Genomic DNA, 17,912 nt, shown 5'->3' with positions numbered 1-17,912 from the left:
TTGTGATTGTCACCTTATTGACAGACCTTCTAGTCTGTGATCCACTATCATTTCCAGATTCTTCTTGACAAAGTCACTGCTTAGTCTACTACCTGCTATTCTGTATTTGTGTGTCTAGTTTTTCTTCCCCTAAGTGTACAACATTAGTCTTTGCTCAATTTTATTTGGTTTATTTCATTACAATTCTTTTAATTTATCAAGAGCCTTTTGAATTCTAATCCTATCCTCCAAAATGTTTGCAACCTTCCCTAGTTTTGCATCATCTGCATTTCTCGTCAGCTTCTCTAAAAAACATGAAAGAAAGGTCCACAAGGATCTAGAAGGGAACTTCCCATTAGTCACAATAACAATAAACATCTATATGATTTTATATTCTTAATGTTAAATAATTAACACTTCTCTACAGAAAGTATGCTATTAAAACTCTTCCTAGTTGTTTGCTTTTCTTTGGTTTTCTTTTCATCTTAGTTACTTGAAGTGACACCACACACATCACATGTAGAACTGTACATTCTAGCACAGCTAGCTACCTTATATAAGATGAAGTACAATCTGTGGAACCCGAACCTGTACCTGCAGGTGGAAGGGACTCTTAAATAAATCATGTCAAATTTTAAGTTGCGTAATCCTATATAATGAAGTAAAAAAAAAATAAAGGGACAGATATTTTAAAGCAGCTCAGTTCCCATTTAGGCAGTTAAATCAAATACCAAGATTCTCAAATTATGTCACTGGCAAGCAGCTTCCAGTGTTCCACATCTCAGAGATGCTTAGTGCTAAGCGCTTTTGTGGATGTGCTCATTAATTTATGTTCCTAACATAAGCAGAAGCCAAGCTATTCTGAAAATCTGGCTTCAAAGTGCATGTGCTGAGTTCTTTAGAAAAATCTGTTCAGCACTATATTTCTATCTACTGAAAGCTACAAAAAACAAACCATACCAAACCAAATCAGTAAAACCCTGCTAACTCCTCAAAACCCCAAATATGTCATCCTGTAGCAGAAATTTGAGAAAATATTAGAATGACAAATGTAGTACCTTGGGCATGCCATCACTCTCCCCTATAAGGTAATCTATCAGTTGGTTGGTCAGAGCTTCATCTTTTGCCTGCCCCACCTATTAAATGAAGACAAAGGAAAAATGTCAGCGCATAATACATGAAATATGGGGGAAAGGAATTAGATTTCCTCATATAAAAAATTGAATTTAAGTATATTTAAAAATGTGTCATCAGTCATGTGTTTTAACTGTATTAAACTGGGTAACACATTGGGTTGACTGACTTCTGTTTGATATGCCATATTTCATGTTTCAATATCTAAACACATTATGAACGTCCTTAATCAATAATGTGACATGGTTTATAACTGCATCTACTATATTCTAATTATGAACACAATCTATCATGTGAAACTGTAGAATCAAATCTCAGCGGTGGGGGCTGCCCTTGCCTCCATAGGAACAGCTAAGGTATGGGGCAGAGCAGTCAGTGGAAAGAGCCAGGGAACAGTAGGGTTAGATCCTGACCCTGCAGCTCTTACCTGGCACCAGCTAGACCAGTGGTTCTCAAGGCTCCCTCTATATCTTTTCTCAGTTTAAATTCTAGCTTAGTGACTCTCAACTGGCATGCATGAAATTTAGAAAAGTTATGGAAGGGGCACCTTAAGGCTAAAAATATTGAGAACCATTGCACTAGGGCTAAAAATGTTGATAACTGTCACTATGGTAGAGGCACTGAGTTCTTGAAAAGAGGCTAAATCATTGGTTCTCAAATGGGGTACAGACCCTTTCAGGGGTGCTGTGGCAGCCAGATGGAAATGTTCCACATGCCTTATCATAGACTCACAGAAGTAGGGTCAGAAGGGACCTTGTAGATCTTCAAGTCTGACCCCCAGCCTGGGCGGGAGAAAAAACTGGGCTCAAATGAGTCCAGCCTGGTAGGCATCAAGCCTCTTCTGAAAGATCCCCAGGGTAGAAGCCAGCACCACTTCTCTTGGAAGTTGGTTCCAGCTCCTAGCCACCCTGTAGTTCTTGCAGATGTCTAACCTAAACCTACTCTCCAATAATTTGTGTCCATTGTTTCTTGTCATGCCAGGGGGCACTAGGGGAAAGTGTCTCCCCCAAACCCTTCTGGTTCCCCCTAGTGAGTTTATAGACAGTCACCAGGTCCCCCCTCAGCCTTCTCTTGTGAAGGCTGAACAGGTTCAGGTCCCGCAGTCTTTCAATGTAGGGTCTGCCCTGTTGTCCCCGGATCATGCAGGTGGCCCTCCTCTGGACCCTCTCAATGTTGTCCACATCCCTCCTGAAATGGGGCGCACAGAACTGGACGCAGTACTCCAGCTGTGGCCTGACCAGCACCACATAGAGGGGGAAAATCACCTCCCTGGCTCTACTCGAGATGCACCTGTGGATGCACGACAAGGTCCGGTTAGCCCTGCCAACTGTGACCTCGCGTTGTCGGCCCATGTTCATCTTGGAATCAATAATGACTCCAAGATCCTTTTCTGCCTCTGTGCTCTCAAGAAGGGAGTTTCCCATTCTGTAAGTGTGCTGCTGGTTTCTACTGCCCAAGTGCAGCACCCTGCACTTGTCAGTATTGAAACGCATCTTGTTTATGTCAGCCCACTCCTGTAACCTATCCAGATCTTGCTGCAATCTTTCCCTCCCTACTAGCGTGCTCACCTCACCCCAAATTTTGGTATCATCAGCGAATTTAAACAGATTGCATTTCACCCCGTCGTCCAAATCGCTGATGAAGAAATTGAACAGCGCAGGCCCAAGGACTGAGCCCTGGGGGACTCCGCTGCCCACTTCCCCCCAGGTTGAATATGACCCGTTCACCACCACCCTCTGAGTATGACCCTTGAGCCAATCTGCACTCCATCTGACTTATGTATATCTAGATCAGGAAGGGCTGCATTTGCTTTTGCCTGTGTTCAGATTATGTAATAAAACTAAAGCAGACAGAAGTACCGAGTCCTGCTGCAGCCCTTCCCTGTTAACCCCCCCTTTCCCCCTCCCCCCATGATCTTGCAAACTGCACTATATGCTTTTGTTTCTGGGAGAAGTGTGAGGCAGGGTCTGGACTAAGAAGAGCTGCAGCAAGAGCAGGTGCTCCTGCCTGCTTTAGGCTTATCTAGCAGTGCATGAGACACGAACGGTAGTTCCACTTGGTGGTGGTGCTTCCTAGTGTTAAGAAGCAGACACAGCAAAATAGTGGTTCTCAACTGGGATGACACCAAATAAAAAAAAAGTTATGGAGAAATGCCCTGAATCTAAAAAGGCTGAGACTCACTGGGCTAAATATTCAATTTCTGAGGTTTCTTACTGTTTCAATTGCCATTTCTATAGCCATATTATCTTCTGTGCTTGGGCTTTTCAGAAAATGCTTTAGTGCCTGTAACAAAATAGAAATATAGAATTATAATTGAGATAAACGATATGATATTTCAAGAGGCGTAATTCAGAAGCTGTTTACCGTGGGGGGCAGGCAGCAACAGCTGGGTCAGCAGCAGCTGATGCTCTTGTGGCCCCTATCAGTTGATGACTAGGGCTGGTGCCCTGATCATCCTCCCCTGCTTACACTACTGGGTATTTGCAATTTTGTCCATGAGAAATTAGATTTTTAAATCACCTGGTTTCTATCATTAGACATAACAGCTGAACGTGGATTTCTGCATAATCTATACAAGATTCTGCGTTCATAAAGGTTTAGGGCCAGATCCAAAAAAGAAAAGGACTTAGGTTCCTAGGATTGCCCAAACTGCAATCCTGAAAATCCCCACTAAATTGCTGCTTAAACTGTATGGATGACTTGCTTTTACTTTAAACTCCCCACACAGCTACTGTATAGTTGTGTCTTTGGACATGTCCTGAATTTCCAAATTTTGACAGGGGTGAGCACGTTGGCTCCTAGCTCTGGCTCAAACCAAAATGAGATCCAGAAACTAGGCATTCCTCAGTCTAAATCCTCCAAGAAGTCTAATCCAGTAGGTTTTCTTAGGCTCAGGCTCTTCAAAACATGCAGTTGTAGTATCTACTTTCTTTTCAAACATACCTGGGAGGATGCCAATGCATCACCATTTATACAGTGGCTTAGTGGTTAGTACAACTTTCCTGGGAAGTGAGTGGGGTTTTTTGCCCCCCTCAGCCTGATCCTCAAGTCCACATCTCAGAGAAGTGCCTTAATCATCAGGCTGAAGGCTAACTGGGAAGAGGGAGGTAGAAGAAAACACTCTCCAATCCTACTGCTAAAGCTATTGCACTGTAGTAAAGAATTTAAAATTCACTGGATGAGAGAGCAGCTGAAGTCTGTAGCCTAGCAGTTAGGGTATTCACCTTCACAAAATTCTTACTGGATGGTGCTGGTCCTTGCTTCTAGGATGTTTTACTGTTTTTTAGGATACCTTATTTTCTAACATACAACATGCCCCAGAATATAATACAGACCTTGTTTTTGAAAGGCAGCATGAAGTAAAAAAATATTTTTTCCAGAGTTGTGGCTACATAGAGCAGGGACAGATCCTAGACTTCAGCTGAGGGAATCACCCTCCCTTTACTGCTTAACTAAACTGAAATCCTGCTTAACTGCTCCTGAAGACCAGTCTCTGTGGGTGGGCTTTAATTCTGAAAAGAGCTATAGGTCTCCAAGGCTATGAAACAAGAGGAGAGAGAGATCAGGAGCAGCCAGAAAAAAGCAAAATAGCCATATGAAAGGTTACCTTGATTAGTGGAATGTTAAGACCACAGAAAAGGAGAGAAGTTTGAGGAACAATGAGCCATTAAGTCAACTCACTCACTGAGTTGCCTGAATAGTAATGCAACAGCTGCTACACTGTGAAGCAAAAAATCAAGGCAGGGTGCTTTTATCTCAGGCAGAAAATCAAGCCCCCCACTTAACATATACATCCCAAATTTGGGGGGCTGATTTTGGGAGAAAAGGTGCATGTTGTAGGTGAAAAAATACAGTACTCTTCTAGGAAGGAGAAAAGGTGTTTTTGAAACTCCTCAGGTAGAATTGGAAACTGAATATCCAAGTCTTTTCCTTTTTGGGCAAGTGATCCAGCTATACATGTTTTATATAAAACTGCCCTAATAGCCTCACTCTCTTCCCATTACTCTGTCTAGCTCCTCTTCTAGCTTCTGGTGCTGGATTGTTATAATCTACAAAGTATAAACATACTCTGCTTTTTTCCCCCAGCAGTTTATTGGTAGCAGGGGCTACATGTGCATTCTGGTGTGGTCACCCTTACTGGCCATTTCCACCCTGTTTGAATCAATATATTATACTTTAGGTTTATAAGAAACTGTTTAAAGGCTTTCATCATGTGCTCAACATTATATACCTTTATGCCATTAATGTATATTTCTTTATCCTTCCCATGTGTTGGGAATTATTTAGTTTTTCTTCTCCTCAGTTTTTCTTTTTAGCAGCACAGAACAATTTCATGGCACAACTATTCCCAGCTCATACAATCAGCAATGAGTTTAGGAACTGTTTTTAAAGGCATTACAAAGTGGGAGCAATGGTCAGTGCAGAATGCTCCCTTACCAGCCCACTAAAAGCAATGGTCACCTAATGATGCCATTGACAGCATTTCATAACTGCAGCACTCAGCGGGTTTATAAAGCCAATAGGATACTTAATAATAATCAACTGACTGATTCTATTTATATTGCAGGCAATGAGAAATGTGCTGATATGCATACTCTTTCCTATAATAATATTATGTTGTAGTTTGCTACCATATTGCGTAGATTAATGAGTATTTTTATATCCAAGTATTCATTGGACATGCAAATAAATTATAAGCGCGTTCTAATTATATATTCATGTAATTCTTAGAGGAATATGTGTTTGAAGCTTCTAGTGCTGTAAATAAGAGTTACCACTGAGTGCACATCTAGCACACAATATTTATTATTTTTTACCCACTGGAAAAACATTCAGTTTTATTTTAAGTCATATTTTCTGCTATTAGACAGAAGCTAAAAAGGCTCTCTTTTTTTCTAATCTGTAGGAAGCCTATGTTTTGCACAATTGTTTCTAGAGACATTTAAAAACTTGCAGTTTTACTATTTAAATACTAACCCGTGAATACTGACCACACAGCAAAAAGAACTTTCCTGCCTGGAAATGCTTCTTTTCTCCCTCAAAGTATAGTGCAATACTTTGATAGTCTTCGTTGGTAGTGTTCTCAGAGCCTGCAACAAATGGATAATTGGAGTAACAGAATTTTTATTGTGAAACCAGGTTTCTAGAGTCTATGAAATACAATTTTAGCTTGTAGCAGGCTGCAAGGCCCAGGAGCTGCAGCCCAGCAACAGGTAGACAGAAGTGACTGGTCAGCTGGTAAGGAGAACTGACTGGCCAAAGGAAGTTAAACAGGTGCCTGGAAGGGAAGCTAGGGGAGGGAGAAGGAGAAAGAGGGCAGACTGACTGAAGGATGAGCACCATGCCAGAGCTGCCTCTCTCTCAGGATCTGGGAAAAGACCCAGAGGTTTGGTGTATGTTTGCTGTATACCTGTACTCATTTTGTTACTGTGGAGACATGTTTGTTTATTTGAATTAGAAGACTTGGTTTGTTTCCACCAGAGAAGAGGTCTCCAGGTATGCAATAAAGGGACTGGTTTTAATAAGAAAAGGGCTCCTGAGTCTGCCTGAGGGAGCATCACCCCCTACAGTGTGCTCAAACGAAGAAGGTCCAGTTGAACTTCCGACTAGATGCATTTTGTACAGTTCCCAGTTCCTTAATCTTTGATTAAGAACCGATGACTTTGTGAAGCAGCTCATACTAACATTATGGTATAAAACTTACTAAGTACCTTTATCCTTTAACAGAACACAGTAAACCAGAGGCATAACCATGAACTAATTCCAGGAGTTATTCCACTCCCTTGTGGAAACAATAAAACAGAACACCTAACAATAATAATCAAAGAGATTATTATCTGCAGTGCTGAAGTACTTAATGTATGAGTATGGCCACACTACAGTGTAGTGTGAAGATAACTAACTAACTGGACAGGCTTGGGTACTGGAAGCCATCCATCCTCAACATGTGTGTTAAATCTACCTTGCACACCAGGACCAATTATGCTAGGCAGTGGACAAATACAGATCTAAGAAATGGCTTTACAAATCCAAGACAACAGTCACAGCACAGACAGCTTAATTGTTATCAAGGTTATTTGTTTGTTTGTTTTTATAGTTATCTGATAAAGGAGGTTTCTAGGGATATACATGATGGAAGATACGTATGAAATAATTTAGCAGGTGTTTGGGGGAGGGATGGGGGTAAGTGTTCCCAAGTATGTGGAGCACTATGGCAGCAAGAACAAACAAAATAAAATATTTGGAAATACAACAAGTAGCCAGTGGTAGAGGATGGTGCTATAGGCTAACGGGAGTGGATGGATGAGAGAGCCCATCACAGACAAGACCCAGACATAGCTTGGACATGAGGACCTAGAGAACAGTCCAAGTCAAAACGATGCCCAGGTTATGGGTTGCAGACACAGTTCCTAAATACCATCATCCCCCTTCCTGAGAATAGAAGATAAGGATCTGGGGATGTGAAGATGTCTAGTTTAACACTATTACTACAAATTTCTCTAAGCTATACATCATAAATAGGCTATAAATTATTGAAAACTGAAAATTATGAAACCAGAATACTCACTGATGATGTCAGCATAAATTTCCATCTTGTTGTGCTGCTGAGCCAGTGTGAAAGCTTCATTATTGCACTTTGACATGACCAGAAACTGGATGGCAGAACCATAGTCACCCAGCTGCAGAAAGAATCTAAAACAGAACAAATTAGTGCTTTTGTTGAACCATATGTGAACACTTCAAATGTTTTCCAGAGAAAATATGCCCTGTGCAACAGATGTGTGGATTTAAATTTTTTTTTAACAACTCATCTATTTAAATTAATGATTTTTTAAAAAGAAAGTTATTCTAAATTAAAATTGAAACGTAGAACCTCCATTATGACCTAAACTTGTTATGATATGATTTAAATTAAATTAAAAAAATTCAAGAAATACATATTTGCTGTCCAAGATCTAAAAAGAAAAACAAAACCAAAAAACCTCAAGCCACTTAGGGTAAATCAATAGCTAAATAAGCACACAGAGCCAATGATAAACAGCTGTTACCCTTTTGTAGTTGTAAAGGGATCTATTTATTCAGTTTAGTTCAGTTCAATAATAATTAAATCAAAGATGAGAAACCAATTTGGACTTGAAAAAGCACAAGCCTATTTTATTTTCCAATTTACAAACAAAAATATGCAACAGGCTGAGTTCTGTTTGTTTTAATACCTTGAATATCATGTTGACCATTAATAATAATTTCAGTTCACTTTTATTTAACAAAATCAGTTAAATGGAAAGCATGTTATAGCTTTTTATCCATCATATTTAACTAATAAATAATTTCAAAATTCTTTTTTTTGCATTTTTAACTGAATAGCAATTTCCATCCAAAAGCAACTTGACATAAATGATGAATTCAAAAAATCAGTCATTTAGTAAATAACATAATTACTATTTTCTAACAAAATAGAAAAATTAAGAATCTGAATAAATACGTTAAGCTTTATAACTGTAAATGAGTGTTTAATGTACCCTCTCAGTTAGCAAAAAGAAACATCATATTTAGAGTAAATGAAATATACAGTTGCAGATCATTATCATTTTTTAGCAAAATTACTAAGATATACAAGTGTAAAACAAGATCAGAAATTATGATTTCAATACAATTTTCTTGCTTGCTGATTTAAATCATGATTTTGATTATTCAAATCACTGTGTTTTAAATAAATTAATTCTGTACTGAGGGACTATATATTTATTTTTCTAAACATTCCAGAAGGCTGCTCTTAGCCTACCTATAAACTTAGATGGTGAAATACACATGCACATTATATCAAATTAGTTTCTGGACAGTACTATGGAATAGAAGAATTTTCTATTTTAAGCCTTCTTGATTGAAGATGCCTAAAGAATTATTGCCATTGGGGTCATTTCTTTCTGTTTATCTAGGTCTAGAAAGTTTTGTGAGAGTTTGATGCTTTTAGCTTTGAAAAATTTTAGAGATTCAAATGTAAAAAGTGTTTTTCAGGGTTTGTTTGTTTGTTTTATTTAAAATGCTTCCAAAACTTTTTTTGTCATTGATTCTTAGCGAAGACTACTGCCTGAGAACATTTGTCCACTGCTGTTTCTTCTATTTTAAAAACAAGCGATGTTCCAGATTATACCTATTTAAACAAATGTAGTTAAATCAACTGAATGGATTTTGATTACTTTTGATTGAGTTTCTACACTTTTACACACAATTAAACGTGAGTGACGGATAACTTTTGTTCTACTTGAGCAGACCCAAACTATCCCTGGAAGATGTGGTGGTAAAATGCAGGTCTCAACAGAGATCAATGGTTAGAGCTCAGTAGCAATCACATCCCCATGGTAGTCACCAGAGGAAGGTTCTGGGGACTACTGGATCCACAGAAACACACACTTGTGGTTCCCATAGCACTCCTCTTGGTCTGTCTTCCAAGGAAACTTCCACACTGGCCTCACACTCACTGCTGTAGTACCTAGATCCATTAAATACAGACGGTACAAATACAATCCATTTGGCGGCTCAACTGCTGAACATGTTGTGCAGCCCTTTACTAGGCTTACATGGTGCAGGTAGATGTAGACGTGCACTGTTGTTCAGCAGCGCAGGTGAATGTCACCTGTCAGTATGCAAATTGAACCTAACTGACTAGCACTAGCTAAGGTCCTTCAGAAAGCTCCCGATATTTTAATGTGAGCACTTTTGAGGCTTAAACAAACACATAAAAAGCCCTTAGCAAGCACTTAAACCTTTCCTTACCAGAAGCTCAAATGAAAGATTGTACTACATTCTTGGTTATTACAAATCTTTACCAATGCTCCTGTTATGTTGTGGGTGATCCATAAATAGGATTGGTTTAAATCATGGGCCCAGCCCATGGTATGGCAGCTTCTTTAATCTTAGAGTTCCCCTCGTGTGCCCCCACTCCCTACCCCCCACTGCTGATTGGTGGAAGGAGTCCTCAGCCCCGCCACTTGCCCCTGATGGCCAGGAAGCAAAAACCATAGCATATGTAAAACATGTTTTTTGCCTCCTGGCCATCAAGAGCAAGTGGCAAGCAGTGGGACTGACAGGCCCGTCTGCCAATCAGGTAGGTGGGGAGGGGGAGGGGGAAGGAGAAATACATGGGGGGAACTCCAAGATTAAAGGAGGTTCTGTGCTGCAAGCTGTTCACAATTTGAACCAGACCCTACCTTGAATGTGCGCGCGCGCGCGTGCACACACACACACACACACACACACAAAACCTATAATACTATCAATCGCTACTACAAGGTAATATAGTAACAAAACATAAGGATAACAGAAGTGACAAAGTGACTGAGGGGACTATGCCTAATATCAAGGGTGTCAAACAAATGGCCTGTGGGCCAGATGCTGTCGGTAGAGCTGCTCTATCCAGCCTGTTGGGCTAGCAACTGGAAGTGTTGGGGGGGAGCATTCCCAGTGGGGAGTGGCCTGCCACAGAATCCGGGCCCTGGTAGACATGGCAATCAATCAGTGGCAGGAGGTACAGTGAGGGCTGATATAGCTGTGGTCTGCCTTCACCTGTTGCCACCACGGTGGCCTTACCTTTTTAGTCACCAGCTCTGCCACTCCATGCTGGACCTGAGGCTGCCACCACATGCCTTGTGCCCCAAGCCAGAACGGAAAACAGAGCTGCCACCACTGACACATGCATTGGATGGTTCCGTCCCACAAGGAACCCTGCAGACTGGATCTAACTTGGGGCACAAAACTAGTTTGAAATCCCCACCATACATAGACATAAGCTGTAGGACCTGAACCAAGCAAAACAATCTGGTGGTGGGAGGGGTCAAAAACTTATGTCTTCAGCAGTAAAGAAACAAAATGGAGATTGAGTCATATCAAAAGCTTTGTAGAGCGCACATCCAAAGCAACTATTATAGTACTGCACAAATTGATGCTGTAACTTACTTGGAGATAGACAAAATGATTTAATGTCGTTGACAACTCATGTTTCAGTCATCCCTACTACACAATTTTAGCACTTAGCAAGAAGTACAGAAGACAGAAACAAAGATGATAGTCTCTCAAAGGTTAAAGAAGAAGAAGGGTTAGGAAAATTAGGTTTACCGAATGTGACTACTTGATTACCTGGCTACCATCTTGGCTCCGTCAAGAGACTGTGTTTCCCTGACAATGTTAACCGCTTTTTCAGGATTGTTCAGATGATCCAAATACAGCCGAATTACACTGTCCCACTGTTTGGCATTCTCATAAGCCATCACAGCTTCCTTGTATCTGCAAATAACAAGGCAGTGCATACTTCATATGTAAGGTTTTCTAGTTTTGTTAAGAATTCATCACAACATCCTCCAGATGGCACATAATATATGCAGGCATAAGCATACACCTGAGAAGTTGTATGCTTATGCCTGCATACATTATGTGCCATCTGTTGATACAACCCGTATCTTTTGAGAATACCTCCACAGTTATTTATACTGACAAGTTAGGTACATCAAACTTTTTAACAGCTTTTTTAATAAGAGCCAATGCTCAGCCTTTAACCAGGCAAATCCCTATTCCAATAGTTAAACAAGTTGAAATAGGATCTTGTTCATTCTCACTACGGCATCAGCTTTAGAATAGTACTTTGTAATCAAATCAAAATGAATTAGGGAAGAACACTGCCGAGCTCTAAAGACTATCCTACTATTATGATTTCGCTATTTCATAAAACATTCTTCAGTACATTTACTTATATAATTACCAAAGACTACATTTTATGAGCATGTATTCTTGATTCTCATATTATTTTTGATTATCTGTTCTTTAATCAGTAATTTGTAGTTTCTCTTTCCTAGTGCAAATAAATGTGGTACATCTGTGATTTTTTTTTAAAGAGTAAACTCTGTTTTTCCTTTATCTTCTCAAAATGAGGTTAACAAATCACTCCAAAAACTGAAAAAGCATCTTCCGATTCAGAATAAGTTCAGCACATCAACACTGACCACAACCTATAGTACTAGAAAACCACTTTAAAAAACTATTTGACAAAAAGCTTTAAAGCAAGGGTAATCAATCAAAACAACAGCTTTCCTAAAATCCATGGATTTTTCTTAATCTCCTTTTAAGGTTTGACTTGTACATTCTTTCAGGATCATTATGTTCACTGAATACGTTTAAGAGTGATTGGTTTTATGAACAGAGATTAAACATCTGGGTAGCTTTAAAGGCATAGCTGTTTGATCTTAAACATAAAACACACCTGCCATCTGCTTCTTTGGCCTTGGCATATTGCAGGTGAATCTTTGGTGATGATACATGAGGGAGAAGCTCACCAACCTTTGCCCTAGAAAAACAAGATAACAAAAAGAGATTAAGTAATAATCATTCTCTGTTTCTGAGTTGTCTTTGCACACTGCTTCCTTTTTCATGACCTTGTGACAAGGTATTTAGGAGAAGTCACAGATTCATTGGAATCTGACAGAGCCACACCACAAGCACTTCTGTTGTAGCCTTGAACTTGTGACCTCTGGGGCTGTCAACCCTACACCTTGGTACCTGCAGCATGCCAGTGCCTTTGTAGAGTAAAACATAAGCATATTTATAGTACTGTATTTACCTGAATACTGACTCAACATAAGACAACCTCTCCCCCTTAATTAGATTCTATACAGAAAATTTATAAATTTATTATAATTTTCTATGTATGGAATCTAATTATTGGAGGACTATCTTCAATTAGTCCCCCTCACTAATGCAGGTGGTGGTGGGAGAGATAAGGGGGAGGGACAATAATGGAGCAGGCAGTGGGGGGACAGACAGAGGGAGGCACATGGTAAGTGGGGGACAGTAATGGGGCAGGCAGTGAAGGGACAAGTGGAGGACTCAGGATTGGCAGTAGAGGGGCAGGTGGTAGAGAACAGGCAGTGGGGCAGGCAGTCTGGCCCCTGTTGCCCATACCTCCCAGTTTAGGAACCCATTGTGCCTGCCACAGCCTACTGCAGCCTCAGTCTGCCCTGATCCCCCTTCCCCTATCGCCCTCTGTCCCCCTCTACCCTGCTTCTGCCCTCCACAGCCTCAGGCCCCCCCACCCCAAAGTCTCCCCTCAACCTGCCCCTCTACCTCACCCCCTTACCTTTTCTCCATGCCAGCAAGTTCCTTCCCTGCTGTAGCCTGGGGCACTGAGCATGGCTCTAGCCCAGCCTCACAGCTGTAGTGCAAAGCTGGCACTGCTGCTATAGGGCCGGTCTAGAGCATGTGCTCTGTGCTCCAGGCTGCAGTGAGGACAGAGCCTGCTGGTGCAGAACAAAGGTAAGGAGGAATGTGGCAGAGGGGGAATGAGAAGCAGCAAAGGAGGGAGACTGGGGGATGTAGGGGAGGAGTGGCAGAACGTGCCAAGGCAGCAGGAGGCAGGTGGCAACTGTGGCTCCAGTGATGGAGCTGGTGCTAAAACAGCTGAATGCTCTCTGCCACTTCATACTCAACTGTAAGGTAAGGGGCCTTTTGCCCTCATGTTAAAAAAGGGAAAAAAACCTCTTCTAATCAAGTAAATACAGTAACACTGAAGAGGAAAGAAAAAAGGTCTAACTTGGCATGTGAGGAATCAGCAACAGTATGAACGTATACTTTAACATATGCTTTGAGTCACATTTAATGCAAAAGGAGCTTGTAAGACTGATTTCATTTTCATTTCAATGGACATGGAAATTAATCATGATACTTTATATTCCAACATATTTTCTTCTGTTACATGCATCCTAAAGTTTTCAAGAGCATCAGGATTTTCAAATCCATGTTTCTGTTCACACCTAAAACCAGATATGTGGTCATATAATGGTTTGCAATACATTTTCAGGTCATTTTACACTACTCTTGCAGTGAAAGGAGACTGAACTACCTTTTCTTTTTTATTTTAAATGTGTAACTAGTGGGAATTGTGTTTACTCATTAGTAGTGCAAGAATGACCACACTGAAGCCTGATGCATTCTTAATTTGTCCATAAAACAGATACCATATTAATAATTATGCAAGCTCCCACTGCACTGCCCTATGTTTCTCTATTATGACAGGGAGGAACAAGCTCTAGGAGCACATCTGTCTTGCTATCCATTTAGTTTTGCTTGCTCTGGGGAAACTGCTAATAAGGGTCCAATTATGGTGGAAAATCTGTGATGATGACTTCGGAGCTAGGAGCCACAAAAGGACTTAGCTATTGTAATGCTGTGTGATGCACCATCCAACTTTTAGGCATCTTGGAATTAATCATTCTGAGTTAAGCACCTAGGTTCCTGCATTCACAGGTAAATCAAAGTGCCTAAGAATTAGATCCATGAAAGCTGGCATGTTGAGTGGAAAGCTGCACAAGTAGCTAGTAGGAAATGTAGAAGGGGGGTATCTCTTACATTTACACATCTCTGTGATTTCACCACTTGACTTCAAACTTCGGGGAGGCACTAAGTGCCTTCAGTTAGGATTCACAGCTCTCAGAGCTTTTTCCTTGATAGCATACACTGCTCATTTTCTCAAGATGCAGCTGGAGGAGGAGAGAGATTTGGCTTCAACTTCTGTGTCTGCCTGAGCCATCTCATCCGCCCACACATATCCTTTAACCCAGTGGTCAGCAAGGGCTTTGCCTGTGCTGGGGCCAGGCAGCGTGGAGGTGTACTAGGGCCAGGCAGCTGGAAGCTGACCCTGCGCCACTGCTTCCTCCAAGCTTTCCTGTTCCCTGGTTGCAGCATGGGCACAGTGTCTAGCCAATAAGGACCTATGCCACAGCTGGGAGGTGGAGGTGGGGGTAAAGGGGAGGGAAGGGAAGGGTGAGAAGCAATGGTAGCAAGGACACAGCTTCCAGCTGCCTGGCTCTGACACAACTCCTCAGTGGACGCAAGCTGTACCTGCACCATAGCTGGGGAGTGGGGAGTTGGGGGAACCGTGGCACAGGTATACCTACCAGCTGTCTGACCCCAGTACAGGGGCAGAAAAAGCCCCGCCACTACTGACGCACTGCCAAAGCCACCTGACTCATGTCGAACCAGAGGTGGGTTGTTCTGTCCCTCCTCTTGTCAAAAGGATGCTGTCCCTGGCTCTAACCACCAGACTATACAGGGTATTTTGGTGCATGGTTTTCTCAGTTCCTCCTGTTTAAGCTGTTCCACTTTGTATGGAAGAATTAAAATAGTCACTGACCCACAGAGACTAGATGTGATACTCTAGCCTAGTGGTTAGAGCACTTGCCTGAGAGGGGAATACTGCATTATCTTATATTAATACTTAATATAAAATACTTAACCATTCATTAGGGACCAAGTGCTTTTGTGGTACTAACTCCTGTCCACTGGGAGCTGGACTAAGGTCAACATAATTTAAAAATTACATTGAATATACTACTAGCTCTTACTAAATACTTCTGACCTATGCTGAATATGAACCAGCAAACTAGATTTCCAACCATCTGAGCCATCTAGTATCTGTTGTAACATATTTTATAAAAAATATTTAATGGACTAAACATAACTATGCAAGTAAAAAGATTCCAAGTGTGCAGTACATAAAGAATCTGAAAACCCAATTACAAAATCAAGCTAAACACAATACACAGCAAAAAGAAATTTGCAAATAATGAGAACAACCACTATTTTCCAATAAAATTATGCACTATATCAGAGTTGACCAACTGCACTTGGGTTTCTGAAGATCTGTTCCATGTGGACTCCAGTTGGCCTACTTCCCAGGAACCTAAGAACTGTTTTGATAAACCAATTAGCTGGAAAAATAGTTCATATGATAATCAAAATGTTTAGGGACTTCTGTTCCTTTCAAAAGGGTATTAAAAATATAACCTGTTTCTCATGGAATGTAAAGCTTCACTAAAAGCTGTACTTACCAGTTTTTACAGCGGATATATACTGATGCTGCCTTGTCATAATAGTGTCCCTTTTCATATAGCTGGGCAGCTTCTGAAAATTGCTATAATAATGCAAATTATTATAAATATTGTTTGTAATATATAATCACTACTACAAATAAATTATAATAGTTTGTATATGAGAATTCATTGTGTTACTGGCTCTCTTTTTATTACTAGGGATACCTTCATGCTCTCCAGAATAGCTCCACAGTCTCTTTTTAGCAGTCTACTAGGATGTTTAATGGCCTGGTTTACTCCTCGACGGATGTCTCCCATTCGAACAGACATCTGAGCTACTCCTGCTAGGCAAGCTTCATCATGTTCCTGGTACTGGCAAACAACAGGAAAGTGAGAACTATCTTCTGTAAAAAATAGTATTGGTTTGGCAGAACCTACAAGAACAACTGTAACAGTGAAATACATTAGCCAGAAATAACCTGATTTTAATTTAAACCATTCTTGTCGAGGAAATTTCAGTCAGCATCTGAAAAAGCTATGGTTATTGTTTATGATTAATTCAAGGAACTGCTAATACTGTGAATCCTGTGTTTTCCTTCTTATGCTTACTTTTTGCTGAAATTTTGTATTTAACATATTTTACTATAAGAATTGGTCAGATGTATGGGAGGATCCCTTTTCAAAAAGAAACAAAAATCAGTTGTATACAGAAAAGGAAAATGATTTACCTGAAACTGAACTTTTTTGAAGAGACTAACCCCATGAATTCGCATATTTGGTTTTGGTTTCAAATATCAGATAAAACTGCAGTTTAATGTTTTGCAAAAACAAAACAAAGAGGTTTTTTTATTCTTTTACTGAATTGATGGCCATACAAAAAGAACCAAGATTTTCATTAGAAAATAAGTACCATATATAATATATTTTCCCTCACTGTGGTATTATTCTCTTTAATATTTACAAAAGTTTATTATGAAATTATTCATACATTAAAAAAGTAATTTCTCAGTACTGCCATGTTAATGGGTATTTACAATGGGTTTTTGTAAATAACAGTTTACATCAAAAATTGTCCTTTTGTGTCTGTACAATAACAGCAGAGAAATATGGATTCTACAGTCTTCTCTCAGGAAGAAGAATATATAGCTTACAACATAATGTAAGATGCTATACATAAATAAGCTTGGAACATGAAGATATAGTTCACATCACTGCTGAAGAGAGTTACCTTATTGTCTCCTGTGATTCCCTTCTCATAATGTGCCAAAGCATTCACATAATCACCCCTGAAAAAAAAAAAAAATGTATCTATCTATTCTGCAACTGCTGAACTATTCTACTACAGATGTGTGCATGTCTAGAGTAATTTAATTGGAATGCTGCAGTGGTAGCACCCATTAGGGCAGTTCAAGTGCTCTCTTCCTCTAGCCTATGGCATAAAGGAGATGAATCTCACTCAACCTCCTTTAGCACTCAAAATTAATAGCAGACTTGCTAACACAGAAGGATGGTGGCAAAGGCCTGCAGCAAGGCAGCAGCCCTAGATTTCAGGAACGCAGACTTCAATTAGCTAAGGAGAACAGTCAGGGAAGCACAGAGGTCCTGGAGGCGAGGGGAACCAAGTGTCCAAAAAGAGTGGTTGCTCCTTAAGGAGACAATCCTCCAAACCCAAAAGGAAGTAATCCCAAAGCAGATCAAAGTCGGCAGGAGGGTGCAAAAGCCCCTATGGCTCACCAAAAGCATCCGGGAATGTCTCCTAGCTAAAAGGGAGGTGTCTACTCAATGGAAGGGAGGGGCCATCACCAGGGAGGATTATACTGCGGTTGCCCAGGGATGCAGGGGGGCAGTCAGGTAAGCCAAGGCAGAGATGGAACTGGGACTAACTTCCCAGATCAAGGACAACAAGAAGTCCTTTTTTAAATACATAGGGGGCAAAAAGAAGGT

At 40.5% G+C, this 17,912-nt stretch overlaps 1 protein-coding gene across 3 annotated transcripts in view; it reads right to left on the bottom strand.

Moving 5' to 3' along the window:
• WDR19 (WD repeat domain 19) overlaps positions 1 to 17,912 on the bottom strand; it is a 96,486-nt gene that overhangs the window by 18,175 nt on the left and 60,399 nt on the right. For all 3 annotated transcript variants that reach the window (XM_019552908.1, XM_019552911.1, XM_019552910.1), the window contains exons 21-29: positions 17,197 to 17,254; positions 16,194 to 16,340; positions 15,987 to 16,069; positions 12,365 to 12,448; positions 11,248 to 11,394; positions 7,682 to 7,806; positions 6,091 to 6,203; positions 3,328 to 3,396; positions 1,038 to 1,115 (exon numbers count right to left, since the gene is read on the bottom strand). In XM_019552908.1, the coding sequence (XP_019408453.1) occupies positions 1,038 to 1,115; positions 3,328 to 3,396; positions 6,091 to 6,203; positions 7,682 to 7,806; positions 11,248 to 11,394; positions 12,365 to 12,448; positions 15,987 to 16,069; positions 16,194 to 16,340; positions 17,197 to 17,254 (904 nt within the window). The remainder of the gene's footprint in view (positions 1 to 1,037; positions 1,116 to 3,327; positions 3,397 to 6,090; positions 6,204 to 7,681; positions 7,807 to 11,247; positions 11,395 to 12,364; positions 12,449 to 15,986; positions 16,070 to 16,193; positions 16,341 to 17,196; positions 17,255 to 17,912) is intronic.

The sequence above is a fragment of the Crocodylus porosus genome, unplaced genomic scaffold (genome assembly GCF_001723895.1).
Source record: "Crocodylus porosus isolate Cpor-Errol unplaced genomic scaffold, CroPor_comp1, whole genome shotgun sequence".
Lineage (NCBI taxonomy): Eukaryota > Metazoa > Chordata > Crocodylia > Crocodylidae > Crocodylus > Crocodylus porosus.
The sequence above is the reverse complement of the archived record's forward strand: the minus strand, read 5'-3'. Positions and strand labels throughout refer to the sequence as shown.